This window comes from Haliotis rubra, unplaced genomic scaffold (genome assembly GCF_003918875.1).
Source record: "Haliotis rubra isolate DU_JTF1 unplaced genomic scaffold, ASM391887v1 Scf143, whole genome shotgun sequence".
NCBI lineage: Eukaryota > Metazoa > Mollusca > Gastropoda > Lepetellida > Haliotidae > Haliotis > Haliotis rubra.
This window is the reverse complement of record NW_025765370.1, coordinates 1,697,525-1,719,900: the sequence shown is the minus strand read 5'-3', so window position 1 is coordinate 1,719,900 and position 22,376 is coordinate 1,697,525. Positions and strand designations below refer to the sequence as shown.

General features: G+C 41.4%; 1 protein-coding gene across 1 annotated transcript; it reads right to left on the bottom strand.

The window, feature by feature from the left end:
• Positions 1-1,963: 1,963 nt before the first annotated feature.
• Positions 1,964-17,185, bottom strand: LOC124269235. The gene is made up of 5 exons (XM_046704253.1): positions 17,058-17,185; positions 9,679-9,823; positions 5,312-5,460; positions 4,073-4,205; positions 1,964-3,213 (listed from the first exon to the last, which is right to left on the bottom strand). The coding sequence occupies exons 1-5, from the start codon at positions 17,107-17,109 to the stop codon at positions 2,982-2,984; spliced, it is 711 nt and encodes a 236-aa protein (XP_046560209.1). The 5' UTR covers positions 17,110-17,185; the 3' UTR covers positions 1,964-2,981.
• Between the last annotated feature and the right edge of the window lie 5,191 nt (positions 17,186-22,376).

Genomic DNA, 22,376 nt, shown 5'->3' with positions numbered 1-22,376 from the left:
ATAATGATGTCATATCGTTTAGTCACATCAGACTTAAACACATTGAAAAACCGGATTTGTGAGGGAAAAGTCCAATCCACCAGACGAAGCAATAGAAAAGCAATGTTACACAAAGAGATTCTTGCAAACGAAACGTTTTTGCAGAAGCGTCTCATAATTATGGAAAAGGTGATATCACCTTTATCAAACAAAATATGCTTCACTCACGTGGATTTACCACACATTATCAAACGAGACACAGATTGAAACCGGATTAAGAATGTTTTATGTTTTGCGAATGTGACTCTCCTGAGATTTGTGTCAACAAACCTTATACGGGAGTTTTTGTTTGGCTGGTTTGTTCATCACAGAAATGTCACAGTTGTCAAACTTAAGATTTGAGACATGTGTTAGTGAACAGGCATTGACAGCACAAACCTAATCATCACAAATATACCGGTTCGCCCCGATCAAGTATAAAACTGATACATGCTTTTCCTTGCCATTGTGTTGTAGATTCCTTGACAGTGGTTCAATAGCTGGCTCAATTCTCAGACAGTGCTCACCTTCTTCACTGGCTCCATAATTGCATGTGAGTATGTTATGCTTAGAAATATGGAAAAAGACAGAAAAGATAAGATATTGTTTAATAATGTATTGGCGACTCATCCTGCATTGTACATATTTACATTGATGCGTGTATACATGGAACACGAAATGAAGATTTAATGATGAACATTTTGTTGACAAAGGTTAATATGGACATATTCATTGTTAGTTTTTTATATCAAATGTTTGTGATGAAATAAAATTAATATACGCCACACACGACAATAACCATAATAGACTACATCGGGTTTAAAAGAGAAAACAGCGGTGACAACTGTATGAATGATCACCGACAACCTGTGAGGGCACCAGGAAGACACGCAGCAAATGCGTCAAGTCGATTCATAAAGTCACATTCACCGGTAAATTACAGTAGTTACAGGTACAGTATCACTCAACAATTCGATGTGTTAAAACGTGTCCCAACTACTTTCTGTTACATATACTGAGCATTATTGAGCAAACCTTTCTGCCGCACATTCTACCAACCAAATGATAAACAAATAAAGGAAAGAGGGAACTTCAAACCCATCAAATCCATTAAGCTGTGCGTAATACAATATGAAATATAATCTATGAAATATATATCATTATCATTATCTCGTACACATGACGAAACAAATTCCATTAATTTTGGGTGTTAAAGGCAAATAAGACATGCATGATACTGGTCTGTATCAGTTTCATCAAATCATGATATCAGATTGAATTATTCAATTTGTTTAGATAAATACACAGACATTAATACAAATGAAACCGACAAAACCCTGTCAGTGTAGGTAAGAAATCTCTGCGTTTAGAGACCATGAATGTATGGATTACTGTGAAATTAGCGATGGTACCAGGCGTTCACGAATGACAAGAGTATCCAGTTCTTCGCCTGATGAAAGGGACCACATGGCAAAGTAGAAACTAGAGAATTGTATATAATATCACTTTCGTCAATCAATTGTGTTGTGCATATCAACAATCTCTGAACAAGAGGCGTGTAACACTGTTTACACTGTTTTAAAAGCTTGCTCGATTTAACCTAAGCAAAAATGAAATGTTGACATCAAAGGCTGGTGCTGCTGGAGTATTTTTAGACAGAGAGTTGACGATTGAAACTTTCATATGGTCTTGCAGAGAGTTTGTTGTCACTCCCAATACTGAAGCATAGATATACATGGGAAACTGATTCACTGGTCTTAAAAAACCTACACTGCAACAAAATAGTTCACCAACCAAGAAATGTTGCAGCTTGTTCGAATCCTACTGACGCAAACATACGTTTTTGGTTTATGGAAAGGTTGGATAGCTTTTGTTTGTGTGATCTAGTCTGTGCTCAATAACTGTGAGAGAGGGAACTTTGGTTAAGGGGAGATATATATTCTTGGTTCTATATGGGATGCTGTTATTTGGAGTGGTTACCTTGTTTCTTGACTTCTTTGAGTGAAGATGAGATGTTGGTGTGATGGACAAGGGAGATAGTTATATGTATATACGAAACTTTACCCACAGGACTGTAATCACTTGCTTGATAACAATCTTAACATCTACACCGAAACGTTCTCATCGTATATGGCTGCATATTACCAATGCTATGTAAAACATGAACTCACTCACTAGACCGAGATGTAGCATACATTGCAATATATTCGTTGCATGTCCATAGAAGCATCTCCCTTGTTTACCTTGTTCATTGACAAAATATGGCTGGAATATCGTTAGGAGTACGTAGACAAAAAGCCTCGGTGGAACTATCGTTCATTATGTTTATATCAAACATATTGTGTTCAACCACATACACAGTGTCACAGGAAATTTATGTAAATCTGTCATACATCATGCATCTTGAAAGATAAATCATCAACACTCAACGAAGGTTCACGTCAACTTTCCATGTGAGGAATGACTTCAAATGCAAAATTATAGAACTCACTTTCCAAGCAGTTCTAGAAGACGTTTGCTTTGGATTTCTCCAAATTGATTTGAATTGTGCAGAACTGGTTTCACTATGAAGGACAAAAAGATATTATATAAAATATGTACAGATATTTTCTCAAAATACTTTTGGATGTGCGGAAATATTTGGAATTAACGTTCGTTTGCCCAGCTGATGTACACACAAAACTTTGTCGTGAAATTAGCCAAAGGTTGTCCATGAAATGGCATTGATACAATTACCGTTATGCGTATGCGTGTCGGTTTTCTTGCAATAAGCGATAAGGCAAGAAAGGTTCATATTACGATTCAAATGTCATGTACATTTAATACGATCTGCAAATAATTGCTATCGTCTCGTATGCTGTTACTTATCTTACAGTAATGAAATAGCAGCCCACGTGGCATATAGCAAAACGTGCAGATAATGAATCACCTGCGACAGACATGTCTCGCAAAGGCCAAAATAGTTATGTCCACGAATGCAAAAATAGACTATATAATACCATCGTTGATACGACATATTTTGTGTTCATTTTATCTGCCGTATTCGACATTGTCAAGGACATTGGTGTGTATTGTTGGGGCGAACAAGATGGCGGCTTGTGGGTTTCCAACATGGCGGTCATGTAGTTCGTTATGACGTCAGAACATCCTCCTCGCAAATGTTTCTCGTAGCATACCTTCACCTGATCCAGCCAGCTGCAAAGGGAAACAGCAGTAGGTCATAAATATTATAACAAAGTGCACTACAATGAACATATATTAAATGAAGATCTTTACTGACTAAAATTTCCAAAAATATGAAACTGTTCAGGAGTTAGTAAGATGAATAGTTGGTCCGACGTGACCTGAACATATTCAAACAAGACAAATCGGTGTGGATATGCCAAGGGTTAACAAATATTTTACCCATGTTTGCAGGACTTTTGACGTAGAATGCGAACGTTCTGAGTACTTGGTTTCCATATCATATCATCAGGAATTTAAATGGTGTTATTTTGTCGTAATTATCGTATTCATTTCATATTCGAACGTTCAGTTCAACGTAATGTATTTGAGTCAAAATCTCACCAACAGGTGGAGGAAACAGTCAGCGAGAAAGGGATTTTCTCTACCACTATGGGACAGAGCACAGCTATGTGTAGCGAGAAATCAAAGGCAAGCAGGAACGAGATCCGGTTCTTGTAGCTGGGATGATAGCATATCATCGTTTTGAGAACTTTCAACTCAATCACACCGATCATCTTCAATAATGCGCACAAGTAATCGAAATATTGCATCGTCCTTTCAACTGCCGAAAACTAGATAAATATGGCCTACAGGGAGACAGTTTTATACGTACATAAAGAGGCGGATTTATTTCAAGAGAAGTTTGATTAATCTATTTATAGCGGACCGCGTGTTGGGATTACCCTGTTTCACAAAGCGGTGTATTTGGTTTAACATTATGGAAAGCACATTAGACAAGTAAATGTCAAAATAATCAACGATGCAAGTGTTACATATGACCGGAAACTCCATAGCTGCCTGAAAGCGATAAATAAAATGGTTTGCTTACTTGCAACCGCTTCCTTTCCGTGGTGGGCTCAATATAGCAAATGTCATGACGTCAGACTGTTGAGGGATTGTGGTCAGGCATCTCTTCACTGCGCATGTCTTTTCGTTTACACAATCCATCTCCTTCTTGATAACTAAAAGAAAATTGATTGCGAAAGAAGTTAAAACGGAAGGTAGTGTTCAGACTGCTATAACAATCTTTTTTTTAAAAACATATTAATTAAGAATATGTTCATATTAATAATAAAGACACATGTCTCGGATGGACAAAATCAAGCACAGGAATGTGGTCAAGAACCCATGACTGGATACCGTTCAGTAATGATGAAATATCCTATTCCCTTCCACAAATGTATAACCCTGAGCTGGAAATGACAGCGACCAGCGAACGCGCCTCGTATGATCCACATTTGCTGAGAAAACTACCATCCACATGCCAGTATGACAAAAGGGATTATATCAACTTCAGGTTATTATTCACGTCGGATTATATCAACAACCGTTAACTGTCCCTGAAGTCGAGCCACGTTCCATTATCTCCAGACATCAGGGTCCCCGTGGCACTGTTACAACGAGGACAGAATAAGTGTGTATTTCAGTGATATTCTCAGCTCCCTGCGGAGTACACAGTTGGTCTGTTCTGTCTTTGATTAAAATTTAGACTTTTGGGGAAGTGACTTCTGGGAATGCGCCTCAAGGCTACTTCTTGCTTATTATACTAGCAGTATGTATAGAAAACAGTGACGCCTAATGGAATAATGTGTTTTGTGTCTGAATGCGTTTAACTATATTAAAGACAGATGGGTGGCAAGTACATATTTCATTAAATAGTGCTCAATATAAATACAAGGTGAAAGTCACTTTCAACCTTTGTGAGAAAAAAGGAGAGGCTTTTAACAGCTCAATGTAAGCGGAGTCTGATGTCAGTACACACTTTGTCGACATAATATAAACACCAATCAATGAATTATGGCCAATGTTGTGTTATTGTATATGTCATAAACAGTGATCTTAAGTTGGAAGAACTGCATCAACAATCTTTTCATGCTTCTATTTTCAAAACTTTGCATTTTACATGTTGCATTGTGGGGGGCAACAAAACCTCTTTATACACGGCCTTTGCTGTTACATCACAGCCTTCACATTGAACACATTCAGGGAATCGAACCCTGGTATTCGGCATGTTAAGGACGCATTGTTAGCACCAAAGATCATCTATCCCGACTTGAGGTTTACTTACCATCCAAGAGCCGACATGTGAGGTCCATTCTCCGGGCCAGTATCTCGGGGTGCAGAGAAGCCAGGTCACACCGATCCCTGGTGGCAACATGCTCCGGACACTCATACAGCTGACTGAAGCACTGGGCCACGAAGGCACTGGCGTTGCGTCTGCAATTATAACATGACGTTTGTAAAGGAAATAAACAAACTGAATTCTCAAAGCTGAAATGCTATAGGGTTTACGTGACATTATTTCGGGGGTGTTTTCACCAGTGGACTCAGAACACAACAACCTGGTTAATTATACACACAATACGTTCAGCATTTGCTGGTGATGATGGTAGAGTATGGTCGTGATAGTGGTACCTAGTGATAGTGGTTGAGAGTGGTAGAGGGTGGTAATAGTTGTAGTGATAGTGGTACCTAGTGATAGTGGTTGAGAGTGGTAGAGGGTGGTAATAGTTGTAGTGATAGTGGTACCTAGTGATAGTGGTTGAGAGTGGTAGAGGGTGGTAATAGTTGTAGTGATAGTGGTACCTAGTGATAGTGGTTGAGAGTGGTAGAGGGTGGTAATAGTTGTAGTGATAGTGGTACCTAGTGATAGTGGTTGAGAGTGGTAGAGGGTGGTAATAGTTGTAGTGATAGTGGTACCTAGTGATAGTGGTTGAGAGTGGTAGAGGGTGGTAATAGTTGTAGTGATAGTGGTACCTAGTGATAGTGGTTGAGAGTGGTAGAGGTGGTAATAGTTGTAGTGATAGTGGTACCTAGTGATAGTGGTTGAGAGTGGTAGAGGGTGGTAATAGTTGTAGTTATAGTGGTACCCTAGTGATAGTGGTTGAGAGTGGTAGAGGGTGGTAATAGTTGTAGTGATAGTGGTACCTAGTGATAGTGGTTGAGAGTGGTAGAGGGTGGTAATAGTTGTAGTGATAGTGGTACCTAGTGATAGTGGTTGAGAGTGGTAGAGGGTGGTAATAGTTGTAGTGATAGTGGTACCTAGTGATAGTGGTTGAGAGTGGTAGAGGGTGGTAATAGTTGTAGTGATAGTGGTACCTAGTGATAGTGGTTGAGAGTGGTAGAGGGTGGTAATAGTTGTAGTGATAGTGGTACCTAGTGATAGTGGTTGAGAGTGGTAGAGGGTGGTAATAGTTGTAGTGATAGTGGTACCTAGTGATAGTGGTTGAGAGTGGTAGAGGGTGGTAATAGTTGTAGTGATAGTTACAGGGATCAGGTAGAGCAGTATGACACCGAGCCTATTATTACCCCAACCGTGATTTCATCGTTTCGATGTTTTCACTTGATGTTGTTAAATATATTGCCATTTACCTTGATATGTTCCTCATGACAAAACATTTGAAAACAACAAATCGTTGATTTTGCATATTAAGTCTTTAAATACATGCGTCGAACTTACACTCAGCAGTAAACACGTGCTAAATTATCCCAAATAATTTGACGAATCGTCAGCATACCATATAGAGCTGATATATGTTTGCAAAAATGACATGTTTTCTACCCCAATACCCAATACCTTGATCCACACGGCATCACATTACATTACAATCGGCGATGCTAGGAGAAAAAGAGAATGTTTCGGCAGAGCTTTTAGGACGTTTACCGTTTAACAAACACTGACCACCCCAGGAGGCACGTACAATAAGAGATAGATCACAAAGATAGCCCTACGATGTCCTGGGAATAACACGTAGTAGGTAAAGCACACTTCGATCATTCGGATAAAACATGGATGTCCTCAAGAGCCAATACTCAAACAAACAACCCAAAATCGATCCCGCTCAGTCTATTAATTGATAAAAGATCACATAACCATAACTGACGACACACAAAAGAACACATTGAAGCACATTTGCCATGAATACATTTTTATTTCTTCTTGTAAGAATCTCTCAGTGTGAGCACTTGCCAACTTCGACATTAATGTTGGAGTGTGGATATATAACACATATTGTACGGACGCTTCATTTGTAACTGGGGTCGTTGTTTATTAAATTTAATTAAGGACAGAAGAGTTATTTCCCATCTACTACATTTAATGAATTTATGTAAAAGAACATTGCTGAAAGCGGTATAAAGGCACACTGATTCACTCACTAAATACAACAGCTTGATCGACATGTGATTACCGCCACGCAGACAGCACAGCAGCGATACTCAACACAATATGTCGACTGGGTACATCGGCATGTGTCTTCACCAAATGGAAATAGTTAAGTAAAAGTTAAAACAAACCAAAGGGTTAAAAATAACAAGGTCAAGGTTTTGAATGAATCGCGATTTCAAATCCTATTTTCAAGGGTATACGTTTTTGCCGTTACTTTTCCATCACCCTTTGTTAATCTGTGTTCTGTTAGGACACTGTTGGAAAGTATTGGTCCGATAAAATAGATGGTTCTAATGACTATGAATAACTGTATGTTTGTTTTGTTTGTATATTATTTATATTCTAGCTATACGACGATGGATTGTAATAATCGAGTCTGTACTGTATGAGAGGCATTCTGGATGTTGTAAGCAATAGGAAAGACAAGTTTTATGGAAGATCAACTTCTTTATTGTACAATGGCGACGTTTCAGTAAAGATACTTATAGCGTTGAAGCATGTGTCAGACTATCCAGTGATTAAACTTTTGAGCATGGATACGATGAGATACGATGACATGCATCAACCAAATCAGCAAGTCTGACCACTCATTGTTCTGAGTGTTGATAACGCTGTCTTCATATCAAACCTGTTTGCATATTTGTATACCGTGTATATCATGTGCAGTGTTTATGTGCATCTCGAGTGCACCTGCTTGTACTTCAGGTACTATCAGGTGCTAGTCGATATAGACTGATGTAGAAAAGAAATTCACACCTGGTGTTTGGGGATTATTTTTAAGTGTCATGATCAAAAGTCACAAGCATTGTGTACATGTTGCCAAAACACACACGCCAACAGTATGAAACACAGTGTCGACTGAGATTGTTAGGAGTGTACCTGTTAAGGCAAACATCAAAATGCCAAGATCACCAGCAGCGGAGCGAGAACAAGACTGACTGACTGACTGAGTTTGGTTTTACGCCGCTTTTAGCAATATTCCAGCAACATCACGGCGGGGGACACCAGAAATGGGCTTCATATATTGTACCCATGTGGGGATTCGAACCCGCGTCTTCGGCGTGACGAGCCAACGCTTTAACCACTAGGCTACCCCACTGCCCCCGAGAACAAGACGTTAGACTGTGGCAGCTGATGAGGGCTTCGAACACCCATATTGCCGGAATATTCGGCTGTATACGGTCGACCATCATCAGACCAATGAGACGCGTCAACCAGACTGGCCAGGCATCTGACAGTCCCAGAACTGGAAGACAAGATGACCATCACCTGCTCTTTGTCCATCTACGGAACCGGATGCTCAGTTTCATCATCAGCATAAGCAAGAACACAGTAATGAGACGACTGCCTTCTGTAGGCATCTGGTCCTATCGACCATTTCGGAGTAATTCATAACCCGTTAAAGGTCACATGCAACGTAAAACACAACTTTGCAGATTCTGATACCTTTCGGTATGGACTTACCGAAACAAAGCGTCAAAAAATGCAAATTCAACTTATAAAGTTGAAAAATAACGCGATGAAAAAAAACGCGCGAAATCAGAGTTCAAACGTTTCACTAATTTTCCCCAGACTTTTCTGGGGAATACGGGTTTCAACAGCTGGGCTGCGCTCATAGCACGTGCGCAGTGAAATAGGTTCGCGCAACTTGGAAGCGGGCTGTCTGGTGAATACTCGGTGAAGGCTTTGGTGTGAGCTATTTTCATAATGTTTTGTTGATATCTCACAGGCGCGAGCTTTTTTATATGTTATGACAGTAAATAAACTGTTTATATAATTTCATTTGTCTATTTCACCACACGTTCTTCTTACCGAGTCACTTTCTCAGTTCGATACTTAAAAGCAATGTCATTATTTAGCGTTGACACAATTTCTAACTGTGATATAGATATGTCGCTGTCACAGACAAAACTCAATGTCTTGTTTTATTGACACCTGTGTGTCTGCCTGCCTGTCTGCTAATGACAATATTCAATACACAACTGCGATCACTGACCACATGCAATTTGAACTTAACACCAATCAGGCTATACACCATAAACAAAACGCATTGATTTATGGCCCGAGTTCGCTCTCTGTCACATTATGTAATTACACAGACAGGCAGGTGTAATACTTAAACACATCTGTCTGATTCGTCTCTGAACCTGAAGCGCTGAAAATGCTGCATTTGAACACGATATGTGGGCTGTTTTTGCATCACGCACACGATGCTGTTCGTGCTGTTTTGGAAAAAGCCCCAGATCAGTTCATGCTATAGTACAAACCTGCAATGAGCTGTAATCTTCTCAAAATTGTCCACCGCCAGGAGGGTGTCGTGCAGGAGACGTGGCAGGCCGTCCAGCTCGTCGTGGCACACCTGCACCTTGTCCAGAAACTCCTTGGAACAGCCTTGACCTTGTGCCAGGGATGCTTCACATGAAACATGAGACGGCATACATATAAATGTTGCTTCGGATGTTTGGAACGTATGATGGTAACTTGGAATTCCATATTCGCGCTAATAACAAGAGGAAAATATACCTACTGTATGTGAATATATCCCAAGAATATGTGCAGAATATATAATTTATTAATATTAAGAGTGATCTGGGTGGAGTGAATATTCAACATTAGGGTACCTGAACTACATTCGGTTAGATAAGTGCTACAGTTTCAATGATATTCTCGTGGAAATGGCATCACTTGGGTACCACCATGAATATGATAAAAAGGGGTAGTGGATCCCTATAGTTACATTGTTAATATTCTATATTATTTCCAGGACGTCCTGGGGCTTCAGACAAAAATCAGTTTTGGTGAGGGATGGGGAGGTGCAGGGTGGACCTCAGTAGGTCATGGTCTATCACGGGGAGCTTTATGGTTTGAATTTGGTGCATTCCTCACAGAACATGGCACAACATAACCGACATCCTTTAAGTTTTCATTGTGCAAACAAAGGTACACAGCTTTCACTCACTCACTCACTCACTCACTGACTCACTGTTCTTCACAAATCAGTTGTTACTTTTTCGGTTTAACACAACTAATTTCACATACGTAACTGGTTTTTTTGGTGGGGGCGGGGGGTATTTTAATTTTTAATTTTTATTTTTTTCGTCTCTGTAGAACGTGTGAGTGGGTAGGTGTGGTGTCGCTTTAGCATTATCTTCAGATTGTTTACTGAGGTTTAGTTGTACGCCACTTTTAGCAATATTCCAGCAATATCACGGCGGGTGACACCAGAAATGGGCTTCACACAGTGTACCCATGTTGGGAATCGAACCCAGGTCAACGGCGTGACGAGCGAATGCTTTAACCACTTGGCTACCCTATCACAAATAGGCTTTACACTTCGTACTTAATAGGCCTGGAACACGGGCCTTTAGCGTGGCGAGAGAACGCTTTGTCCACTATGCTACCCCCTGGTCGGATTAATCAAGGCATATAATCCTTATGAGAAATTAGAAGTGGCGTCTTTTAAATAGTCTAATCTTTCAAAGATGAAGCAGACAGAAAACTACAAAGAAACTTAAACTTTTTCAGAAAGAAAAAGAGACGCAAATTAGTTAAAATTTTATTACTGTGGCTCCAAAGAAGCTGAAACCAAGACCTAAAACCGCCGCAGTTTGCGTGTTGTGTTTTGTGGGCCTGTTGTGTAATCTATGGTGTGTTGAGTCAGTCTATTAACGCGGAGATAACCACTCGCTCTAATGTTTCGGCTTACAACAGACAAGTACATCCATCACGTCCACCCAATTAACTGAGCCGTATCTCGTCAAGGAGGTCATGCAAACACGGCTGAAGTTGAGCGATACATTCATCAAGTCGTGTATCACCACTACCGTCATCACTAAAAGATGTTTCGTCGCGAATGTTTTTCGAAGTCATACATACACGTAGTCGTGTGGAAGCTGTTTAAACATTAATTGTATTAACTGGAAGATTATTACGTGCTGCTTATCTATACTGAACTTCATAAGAAACGTTACACATTACACAAGTATAACTAGTATAATGTCAGCACGTGTATAAAGAACGGGCCAAACACATCACTTCAACTCAATCAACTGTTCGCATACTCCTTACACTTATGCAGCCATCAAATCGGTAGAATCACGCGTGCTTTGCTTATAAACGTTTACCAAAACCAGAAGAGCATGCACATCAGGAGAAAACCACCAACAGAACTGCATGACTGCAGATCGAGCAACTGGAACGATACACATGGGGGCATCCCATATCGAAAGAACAGATGGCTTTTCCAGAGCTACAACAGGTATTTTGATGACTCGATTTATTCAGATAGACAAAAGCGATGTTTCGAACTTTGCTCTTACGCAAACGTTTCTGACGGTAACTTCATCCACGGACACGGCATTAGCGAATCAGTCGACAGAAAATAACAAGCAGATTGCGTGTTCATGGTGTGAGAGAGACCGTACAGAGCGGCGACATTCTCCAACAGACTTTGTGCTTAAGCCAGATTACACACATCGTGAAGCTAGATTACAGACATCATGAAGCTAGAATACAGACATCGTGAAGCCATATTCGGCATCGTGAAACCAGATAACAGACATCGTGAAGCTAGAATACAAAAATCGTGAAGCCAGATTACAAACATCGTGAAGCCAGATTACAGACGTCGTGAAGCTTGAGGACAAGCATCCTGAAGCTAGATTACAAACATCGTGAAGCCAGATTACGGACATCGTGAAGCCAGATTACAGATATCGTGAAGCTTGAAGACAAGCATCGTGAAGCCAGATTACAAACATCGTGAAGCAAGATTACAAACATCGTGAAGCCAGATTACAGACGTCGTGAAGCTAGATTACAGACATCGTGAAGCTAGATTACAGACATCGTGTACCCAGATTGCAGATATCGTGAAGCCAGATTACAGACGTCGTGAAGCTAGAATACAGACATCGTGAAGCTAGATTACAGACATCGTGTACCCAGATTGCAGATATCGTGGGCCAGGTTAGATTAGTCCCGGCGCGTGAGGCGTTGCAGCTACTTGACTGGCTAAGGGTCCCCTTGGACGAGGACAAGAACACACACACCGTGGTTTCACTCGTGAAATGGAGCGCTACGGAGGAGGCAGCAACCTGCCATAGCGTGGCTTGTCATCCTTAATTGTAATCTGACTGTTGTAAGATACATGGATGACGTGTAGGGTCAGTTGTACTCTCATTAATACAACAGAACAGGAACCCTTTCACAACGGGATAGCACCAAACTCCACAGTTTATATTCGTGGTAGTGAAGAAACTTTATTATTCATTAATCAAAATAGCAACATTTCCTTTATACTGTTTATTTTGGCCTGATGCTACTAATATATGCACATGTCTTTTATTACAAGTCTTTTTTATTTGTCATGAGTTATACGATACTGAGGGTGGACATCTGAACTAGTAGTGAACTGGGAGTGAGACAATACTGAGGGTGGACAACTGAGCTAGGAGTGAACTGGGAGTGAGACGATACTGAGGGTGGACAACTGAACTAGTAGTGAACTGGGAGTGAGACAATACTGAGGGTGGACAACTGAACTAGTAGTGAACTGGGAGTGAGACGATACTGAGGGTGGACAACTGAACTAGTAGTGAACTGGGAGTGAGACAATACTGAGGGTGGACAACTGAACTAGCAGTGAACTGGGAGTGAGACGATACTGAGGGTGGACAACTGAACTAGTAGTGAACTGGGAGTGAGACGATACTGAGGGTGGACAACTGAGCTAGGAGTGAACTGGGAGTGAGACGATAGTGAGGGTGGACAACTGAGCTAGGAGTGAACTGGGAGTGAGACGATACTGAGGGTGGACAACTGAACTAGTAGTGAACTGGGAGTGAGACAATACTGAGGGTGGACAACTGAACTAGTAGTGAACTGGGAGTGAGACGATACTGAGGGTGGACAACTGAACTAGTAGTGAACTGGGAGTGAGACAATACTGAGGGTGGACAACTGAACTAGCAGTGAACTGGGAGTGAGACGATACTGAGGGTGGACAACTGAACTAGTAGTGAACTGGGAGTGAGACGATACTGAGGGTGGACAACTGAACTAGTAGTGAACTGGGAGTGAGACAATACTGAGGGTGGACAACTGAGCTAGGAGTGAACTGGGAGTGAGACGATACTGAGGGTGGACAACTGAACTAGTAGTGAACTGGGAGTGAGACGATACTGAGGGTGGACAACTGACCTAGTAGTGAACTGGGAGTGAGACGATACTGAGGGTGGACAACTGAACTAGTAGTGAACTGGGAGTGAGACAATACTGAGGGTGGACAACTGAACTAGCAGTGAACTGGGAGTGAGACGATACTGAGGGTGGACAACTGAACTAGTAGTGAACTGGGAGTGAGACGATACTGAGGGTGGACAACTGAACTAGTAGTGAACTGGGAGTGAGACGATACTGAGGGTGGACAACTGAACTAGCAGTGAACTGGGAGTGAGACGATACTGAGGGTGGACAACTGAACTAGTAGTGAACTGGGAGTGAGACGATACTGAGGGTGGACAACTGAACTAGTAGTGAACTGGGAGTGAGACGATACTGAGGGTGGACAACTGAACTAGTAGTGAACTGGGAGTGAGACGATACTGAGGGTGGACAACTGAACTAGTAGTGAACTGGGAGTGAGACGATGCTCCGAAATGGGTTGAGAAATACGGAAGTTGACATCAGAACATTTCCCCGCTTACAGATATTCCGTCTCATGAATTAAGATTGGCTTGCGTGAAACTGTTCGGAAGCTGTTTCGTCGAATCAAGCATGTGTTACATATAGCATGCCAATTTCATAAAAATACCACAAGATAAGAGAGACTGAATTCGGGATAACGTACGTATATATTTAGATACAGCTCATTAGATAATATAGCACCTACATATATGTCGAATAACTGGTATCTATTAAAAAAATCATATAGGTTAGAGTTTGCAAGTGATGCATTATAGTACATTAAACATCGATAACTCGAAGTACCTAGAAATAAATATGTGAAGTACGTCATCCATAATTCAACACAAACGGATTGAGAAAAACTATAGTGCCGATTAGAAGTGATTCGAGTATGATAATTTCGAAATTAACGCTGTTTACTGATGATAATGGAAAATTGATCTTTGTGGAATAAATTCGGTTTGTTGTTTAACTCTAGTGATTGACATCAAGAGCATCTATACATTTTGGAAACGACACGCATCACCCATGACAACTAGCGTGAACACCAGATCGAGTTAGTTTCTCACCACAAATATTGGAAGCTGAAATCCTGTGGTAAGCCGGTTCTATATATAAACGAGTCGATGGGATAGTGTAGTGGTTAAGGGATCGGTCGAAATGACGTTGAATACTGGGTTCTATTCCCCACACGGGTACAATGTGTGAAGCCCGTTTCTGGTGTCCTCCGCCGTGATATTGCTGGAATATTGCTACAAATGGCGTTAAACTAGAAACTCACTCACTCACTGACTCACTCATTCGTAGTGACGCTGAATACCGGGTTCGATTCCTAATGTGGGGCCACTGGGTGTCTCCGCTCCTGGTGATTAGCTATTGATTCCACTACGTTAAAACGTCTTCTGTTAAGAATATAGACCAGATTGGAAGCATGAAGTCCCTTGACAAATCTATATAAGTCTCTTGGTGTTTTTGAACTTCACGGACAGCACTTGAGAGCAGATTAACCAACTCCCCAGTCTATCCTTTCAACATTGCCCAGAATGAATATGAACATATTCTCCCACAGAGGCAGCGTGCGAGCTCTGAACAGTCTGGTCTTCAATTAAAAGCTCCCTTAAACGTTTTCGAGTTCAATTCCATTTAACTGAAATAGCGTCTTGTCGGCAGATAGTCGATGTAATTGTTTGATGTTCGGCGAAAAAAACAGAAGCCTTGATCAGTTGGTAACGAGACGGAATGGAGTCAAATTCGTGAAAGCCAAATCTATTTGGTATGCTTAACAAAAACCTTTACTTCTTAAACTGTTGTTTTCACCCTTCGTCTTCAAGTCCCAGGAGCCAAGCTGTAGATTCTGATAACGGTAAAGGCAAACCTAGAAAGAGGCTGCATCTAGAATTCAACCACTCGACCAGCGAACCCGGAAGTCTGGTGTGGTATAAACAAGAGTCTCTTTGTGAAAACCGGTTCAGTAGTTCCTATATAAGCAGCCTAAAATGTCAGTAGTTGAGGAGATATTTGACAACATTTGAAACGTCAGATTACAGTATGCGCGAACACTCGCCTCAATACAACCGAGTCGGTGCATAGACTGCTTTTTTTCTAATTGGCTTGTTTTCCTTGTCGCTGCCGCTGCTACAGACATCTGTGTTTTCCACTCGCCACAAGGATATGTATAGCCTCGTTATAAGGACTTTTAGCCCCAGGTCACGTTAAACAAGGAAATAGACAACCCCACTGCGCAAATAGTTGAATCCAATAATACACACACAACAATTATAAAAAAACAGAGGAAATTTTAATGTTTAATGAATATGTAAGCAATAATTAATGTAAAGGTTTCATGCATCATTAATTATGACGGTCACAGGGTCAATATGTCACAATGGTCCGTGGGTTGGTCAGCTGGCTCTTGTTGGCCCGGAAATCGGCTTATACGAAGTTCGATATAGACATGGCATGTAAGATGAAGTTATAACAGACGTGGTGTATCGATATCACGATATAACTCTATTCAAAAACAATAACTCAAAGTATCTGGTCAGATTTATGAGACATTTATATTTTTAGCTTTTCCCTAGCTTTAAATAACACCAATTTAGTTTTTAACGTATTCGTGTTCGAGACCACGATAAAAGCCTCGGTGTTGTCAGGATATGTAGATGGCTCCATGTCTCAAATGTCGTAAATGTCTGCATCATCTTCATCATTGTCTTCATCTTAACAATGACGTGAGACAAATTGTAGATGCCCACATACTCCAGAAAATAATCCTGGTTTTATTATAATGAGTAACGAGTGCTTGTGGTTTTACAGAACATTACACGTCCAGCACTTGCAGTACTTTTGGAATCTCTCAAATAACAGGCTGCCATGGCAGATATAACTAAAATACGCCTCAAAGTGACAACAGAGCCAAGCCACTTACTCCTTCGACAAAGACCGACAATTAAGCGGCAACACCCGTGAATATCCGGGTCAGAATGTTCCGGGCTGGGATTGACAACCTGCTCTTATTAATAGAACCCTGCCAATGCAGTCAATGTTAGAAAGGTATACACCACCAGTTTGTGTATAAAATATTTAATTATTTTACTTCAGAAGATCCAACCCATGAAGATCTGGTTTAGAGGGAGATCCGGTTTAGGATCTTCAGTAACCCATGCTTGTCGTAAAAGGCGACTTAACGGGACCGACTACAGAGTGCCGACACATATCTGGAATATTGCTGAGTGAGGCGTTAAAGGACACACAATCCAACACACATCGCAATAGTTATTGAAACCGCATATTAAACAAAATCTGGCGTACAGGAACATTGTAAACAATTATTGCTATCCATAAGCGAAAGATAAAATATAGATACACGAAAAGTAGACCTAATACAGTGACATGATCAGTTGAAACGAAACGTCCGTTACATATTGATAACATGAAGATATAAATGAAGAATACTCACCCACACTGAGACACACAAGCCAGAGAAGACCCAACGAGCGCGTCGCAGTCATAGCGGGGATGTTACTACCGTTCACGGAAGGTCCTGCGTTAGAACTCTCTGGTCCGGAAGCTAGCCTTGCACTAACGATAATGAAATTAACATCAAGGCTAGCTATGCTATCTCGAAATTCAAATTTCCTTCCTAGTCAATCGCGACGCAAACAGATTCGCTGGCGATAGACTAGGACTGCGTTCCGAGCGTGACCTTGTACTTTTTCCTCATACATTTTCATAACTGTTGATTTAGGAGCGATGGCTGGTCTGTGTGATTCCATGCCCCGTCTTTTACCATTGCGACACGATTAGGCAGGAATAAATATGTTTCTGCATTTCCCCAGGGCAGACTATTTCACTCAGAGTAAAGTTTTATCGCCAGCGTTTCATGACTGACCCTTAGTTTTCGATATGGATCTTGAATCAGAATTGGAGAAGGATTTGCATTAACATGTATGCCCCCTTGTTAACTCTTGTGATCCTGACAGACGGAGACGGTCAGACGAACCATGAAAATATGCAAATGTGAAATGTTTCAAATCACCTTTTTTATGGGAGTAGATTTAACATCCTCTTTGCGACTAGAGGAGTGGTTAGTTAGTTACAATGGCCACATGCAGTCATTCACTCACTTACTCTAAAACTTACTCAATTATTCACACACTCGTTCCGTCTTTTAGTCCTTCAATGATTCCAAAATTTACTCAATTACTCACTTTCTTTCACTCACTCACTCAGTCACTCTTTCACTAACTCACTCAGTCACTCTTTCTTTCACTCACTCTGCCACTCCTTCTTTCATCCACTCAGTCACTCTTTCTTTCACTCACTCTGCCACTCCTTCTTTCATCCGCTCAGTCACTCTTTCTTTCACTCACTCTGCCACACCTTCTTTCATCCACTCAGTCACTCTTTCTTTCATCCACTCAGTCAGTCTGCCTCTCCTTCTTTCACTCACTCAGTCACTCTGCTGCTCTTTCCTTTACTCACTCAGTCACTTTCTTTCACTCAGTCACTCTGCCACTCCTTTCATTCACTCAGTCACTTTCTTTCATCCAGGCACTCTGCTACTCCTTCTTTCACTCACTCAGTCACTCTGCCGCTCCTTCTTTCGTCCACTCAGGCACTCTGCCACTCCTTTCATCCCCTCAGTCATTCTGCCACTCCTTCTTTCATCCCCTCACTCACTCAGTCACACTGCCACTCCTTTCATCCGCTCACTCACTCTGCCACTCCTTTCATCCCCTCAGTCATTCTGCCACTCCTTCTTTCATCCACTCACTCACTCAGTCACTCATTTCATGCACTCAGTCACACTGCCACTCCTTCTTTCATCCACTCAGTCACACTGCCACTCCTTCTTTCACTCACTCACTCAGTCACTCCTCCTTTCATCCACTCACTCACTCAGTCACTCATTTCATGCACTCAGTCACACTGCCGCTCCTTCTTTCATCCGCTCAGTCACTCTGCCGCTCTTTCTTTCACTCACTCACTCAGTCACTCATTTCATGCACTCACTCACTCAGTCACTCCTCCTTTCATCCACTCAGTCACTCTGTCGCTCTTTCTTTCACTCACTCAATCACTTAGTCTCTCGTGGGTTTATGTCATTGTCCTAGCAAAACAAGTGAAGGGATATCCGGTTTTGTTATATGTTCAGCAACACAAGGAACTTTATCCAATTTAACCTTTAACCTCAATCAAAAATCCTATCACTGGACGCGTAAACACATCACAGGGAAGATTTCCAACCAACCCACTGACAAATACAGAACATGCTAGAACCAAGGTTCTGTTATATACGGTTGCCCAGTGACATCACAAGAGTCGTCTCCCTTGGTTGCTAAGATCTGCAGGTCTTGAGGTTTAGATCCACCCGATTGTGATCAGCGCCCTACCATGCAGTTGAACTGTTACAAGGCTTCATAAAGCACAATATTTGCACTCACAAAAAACATTATGTTCAGGAGGTCCCACCATATAGTATCTTAACACCAGCGTCAGTAAAAACGAACCGCCGCCATATTGGAATATTGCCGGGTGCGGCGTTAAACAGCAACCAACCAACCAGTCAAAACGAAAGCCAATATGTATGAAATTGTGTGAATACCTGCATGCTAGGCTACAGACGCTTTGTTGTCCATGCCATACATTTTGATTCCCCACATGGGCACACTGTGTGAAGCCCATTTCTGGTGTCCCTCGCCATGATTTTACTATATGCTAAAACCATACTCACTCACTCACTCACATGCTTGAAAGCATATGTGGTTTCAGTCTGAATAGGTCATCACAGTAGACACGATAGCAATAAATTATCACTGGATGGGTGTAAATATAAACACAGAAATTATAATGACTATGTAAAGAATATGACGCTTATATTTGTTGTTGAAATGGTAACAAGTGGAATCACTTCGGAATTCAATCCTACATCAGCTGACATTTCATGTCTCACACACACATGCGCGCACACACAAACACACACACACACATACAAATGACTTTCCAAACCCTACCCCCACATAGTCATCCGCCTAACCAAAACCCCTCACGGTATCACTCACTCACCCACCGACTCACCGACTGTGGACGTTTGGATTTATAGAATGGAAGTTAGTTCGTGGAATAGATTGGGCCAGACTGAAGTTATTGGCGAGACGCGCTCATACTTGATTCTTTAAGAGGCGACAGACACAAGGACCTTCTGTCACTCGCCAGTAACACTCGTGGAGGAAACAAAGCTAATACTGTAGAGTTTCCCCCTGATGGTAACGACTGTCCTATATGTAGCGTTGTCAGAGCAATCAATGCTGATTGCTATCTGACATCTCCCAGAGTGATACAGATTGGCATAAAGCAGTGATGATGATGATGATGTGTTTTCTGTCTGAGTCTTTATTTTAGAATATGTGAGAGTGTGTCACAGTCTATCACCCGGCCAAATTACATGCATAGGCGAGAGTGTTTCACTGTTTTAAGTCGTAAAACCAGTAAAAACAAGTTGATACTGTATAACATTCTCCAACCTAAGGCTGTAACCTACCCTCCAAAATACAACCCCTCAAAGAAGTGATCTACAAGATTACCTGTGAGTGGGGTGACTCCAATAGAGGTGAAACCTTCCGTTTTAATGAGCATAAAACGCCAACAATGGATATAGTGGTGGCAAGTTCCTCCTTTATTGAGACAAATTACATGGTGGTTGCTAGGTTACATGAAGACAATGATATCGCGAGAAACAAGATATTTCACAGATAAACTCTGACGACATAGGTTAGGGGAGTAGTTGAGGTATCCGCTTCACACTAACGCCAGGTTTGATCCTCAGTACAGCTGCAACATGTTGAGTTCATTATTGATGACCTCAAGAAACCAATATGGCAGCAACATGGCTTGACGCGGAGTCAAACACAGCTCACTCACTTACTCTCCTGACTTTTATTTAGTTGATGATTTCTTTCAGTGGCATTTAGAAGCTTGTATGATGAATATTGGATCAATCTTCATGACTTGCTTCATAACAACGCTAGCATCTACATCGAAACATCGTAGGGGCGGTGGGGTAGCCTAGTGGTTAAAGCGTTGACTCGTCACGCCGAGGATCCGGGTTCGATTCCCAACATGGGCACACTGTGTTAAGCTCATTTCTGGTGTCCCCCGCCGTGATATTGCTGGAATATTGCTAAAAGCGGCGTAAAACTAAACTCAGTCAGTCAGTCAGTCGAAACATCGTATCTATTGCAGTAAAGAAGTTGTCTATCCATAAATTGTTCCTCCTTTAATAAGTCAACATAAAACGACATGAGGAAAATATAGGAAAACCACGGACATTGCACGTCCTCGTTTCCAGTGGGATCCCCAGGACAGAAAGAGTTAAAACGGCGACATTTCACTGGGTTATCAAAAACAGATCTCAACAAAACATATTCCCATGGATAATTATCTCTTCTGTCAGGCCAGGGCAAAGTGTAACATTCTCCTTGCGCACATTTTTCTTCATTGATCCAGAAATGATCCATCATTTATACAGTGAAGGCAATGTTTGAACAACTCAAATCGATCACACCGAGGTGCTGCTTGTGTTAATCGCAATTCTATAAACGCTAACATATCTCTTTCGATCACTCAGTTCTGCCAAATTGCATTTGGTGACTGTAACTGATCGAGATTATGCACCCAGAATAACTTTGCCCTGCTCACTTAGCGACAATCTACGAGGCACACAATACAGTTTCCAGTATGGATGTTCTAAAGTTTCTTTGTTTCATTGTTGTTTTACGCCGCACTCGGCAATATTCCAGCTATATGGCGGCGGTTTGTAAATAATTGAGTCTGGACCAGACAATCCAGCCATTATCTTCATGAGCATCGATCTACGCAGTTGGGACACGATGATATGTGTCAACGAAGTCAGCGAGCCTGACCACCCGACCCCCTTAATCTCCTCTTACAATAATCATGGATCGCGGAAGATCAATTTTAATCCGGGTCTTCACAGAGGTACATAAAATTCAATTCAATTAAATGCAGATTTTAATATTTAGGAGATTTCCTTCCTTCGTGTCTAGTTGTTAGCCCTCATACATAAGTGGTGATATAATAACCAAAATACTGATACTCAATATATTTATCGAATCCATTACAATGAACGGCAACGTCAATTGAAAATATTTTTTTACTTTATTACACCATAACTTTTATTAAATCACATTCGTATAGACCTTTCTGATTCTTTATTGATTTATACTGTTAGTGTAATTTTGATTTTTATCCGGTTTATCAATATGAAAACAACAACAGCAACAACATGAAAGGCGTGACGTAGATATCATCCCCTGTTCATGTGGCAATCCCTGGGTGGTAGTGAGCAGTATAGTGGCATGTAAAGCACAGCTATCACCGAGACAGATCATACTGACAGACCCGTGTAACAAGTCGCATTGTTATGTGACCATGCATGTCCGGGTCGCCCTGCGGCAACGCCGTTTCCGTCCACGTCGGACAGATAAGCCACACACCGACACGAGTTTGACGACTGCGGGAAGCGCGGGGGGAGAGGTAGCGTGACAAAGACGTAGTGTGCAACGTTAGACGTAGTGTGTTGACTACCTTCTTCTAGTTGAGCTGGCGAGTGAGTGAGTGAGTGAGTGAGAAGTTTATCTCCGCTGGCAATATGACAGCGAAGGATATGGTTTCCCGCATTGTACCTATTTTTGGAATCGAATCCATACACTTTAACCATTAGGCTACTCCATCGACCCTGCGATGTCGGCAACGC

Excerpts from the sequence above, each read along its gene's own strand:
- LOC124269235 (XM_046704253.1), bottom strand. The coding sequence starts at position 17,109 with ATGACTGCGACGCGCTCGTTGGGTCTTCTCTGGCTTGTGTGTCTCAGT. Across the intron at positions 9,824-17,057 it reads GCTTGTGTGTCTCAGTGTGG|CATCCCTGGCACAAGGTCAA; the intron begins GTGAGTATTCTT and ends TTTCATGTGAAG. Across the intron at positions 4,206-5,311 it reads CACATGTCGGCTCTTGGATG|TTATCAAGAAGGAGATGGAT; the intron begins GTAAGTAAACCT and ends ATTTTCTTTTAG.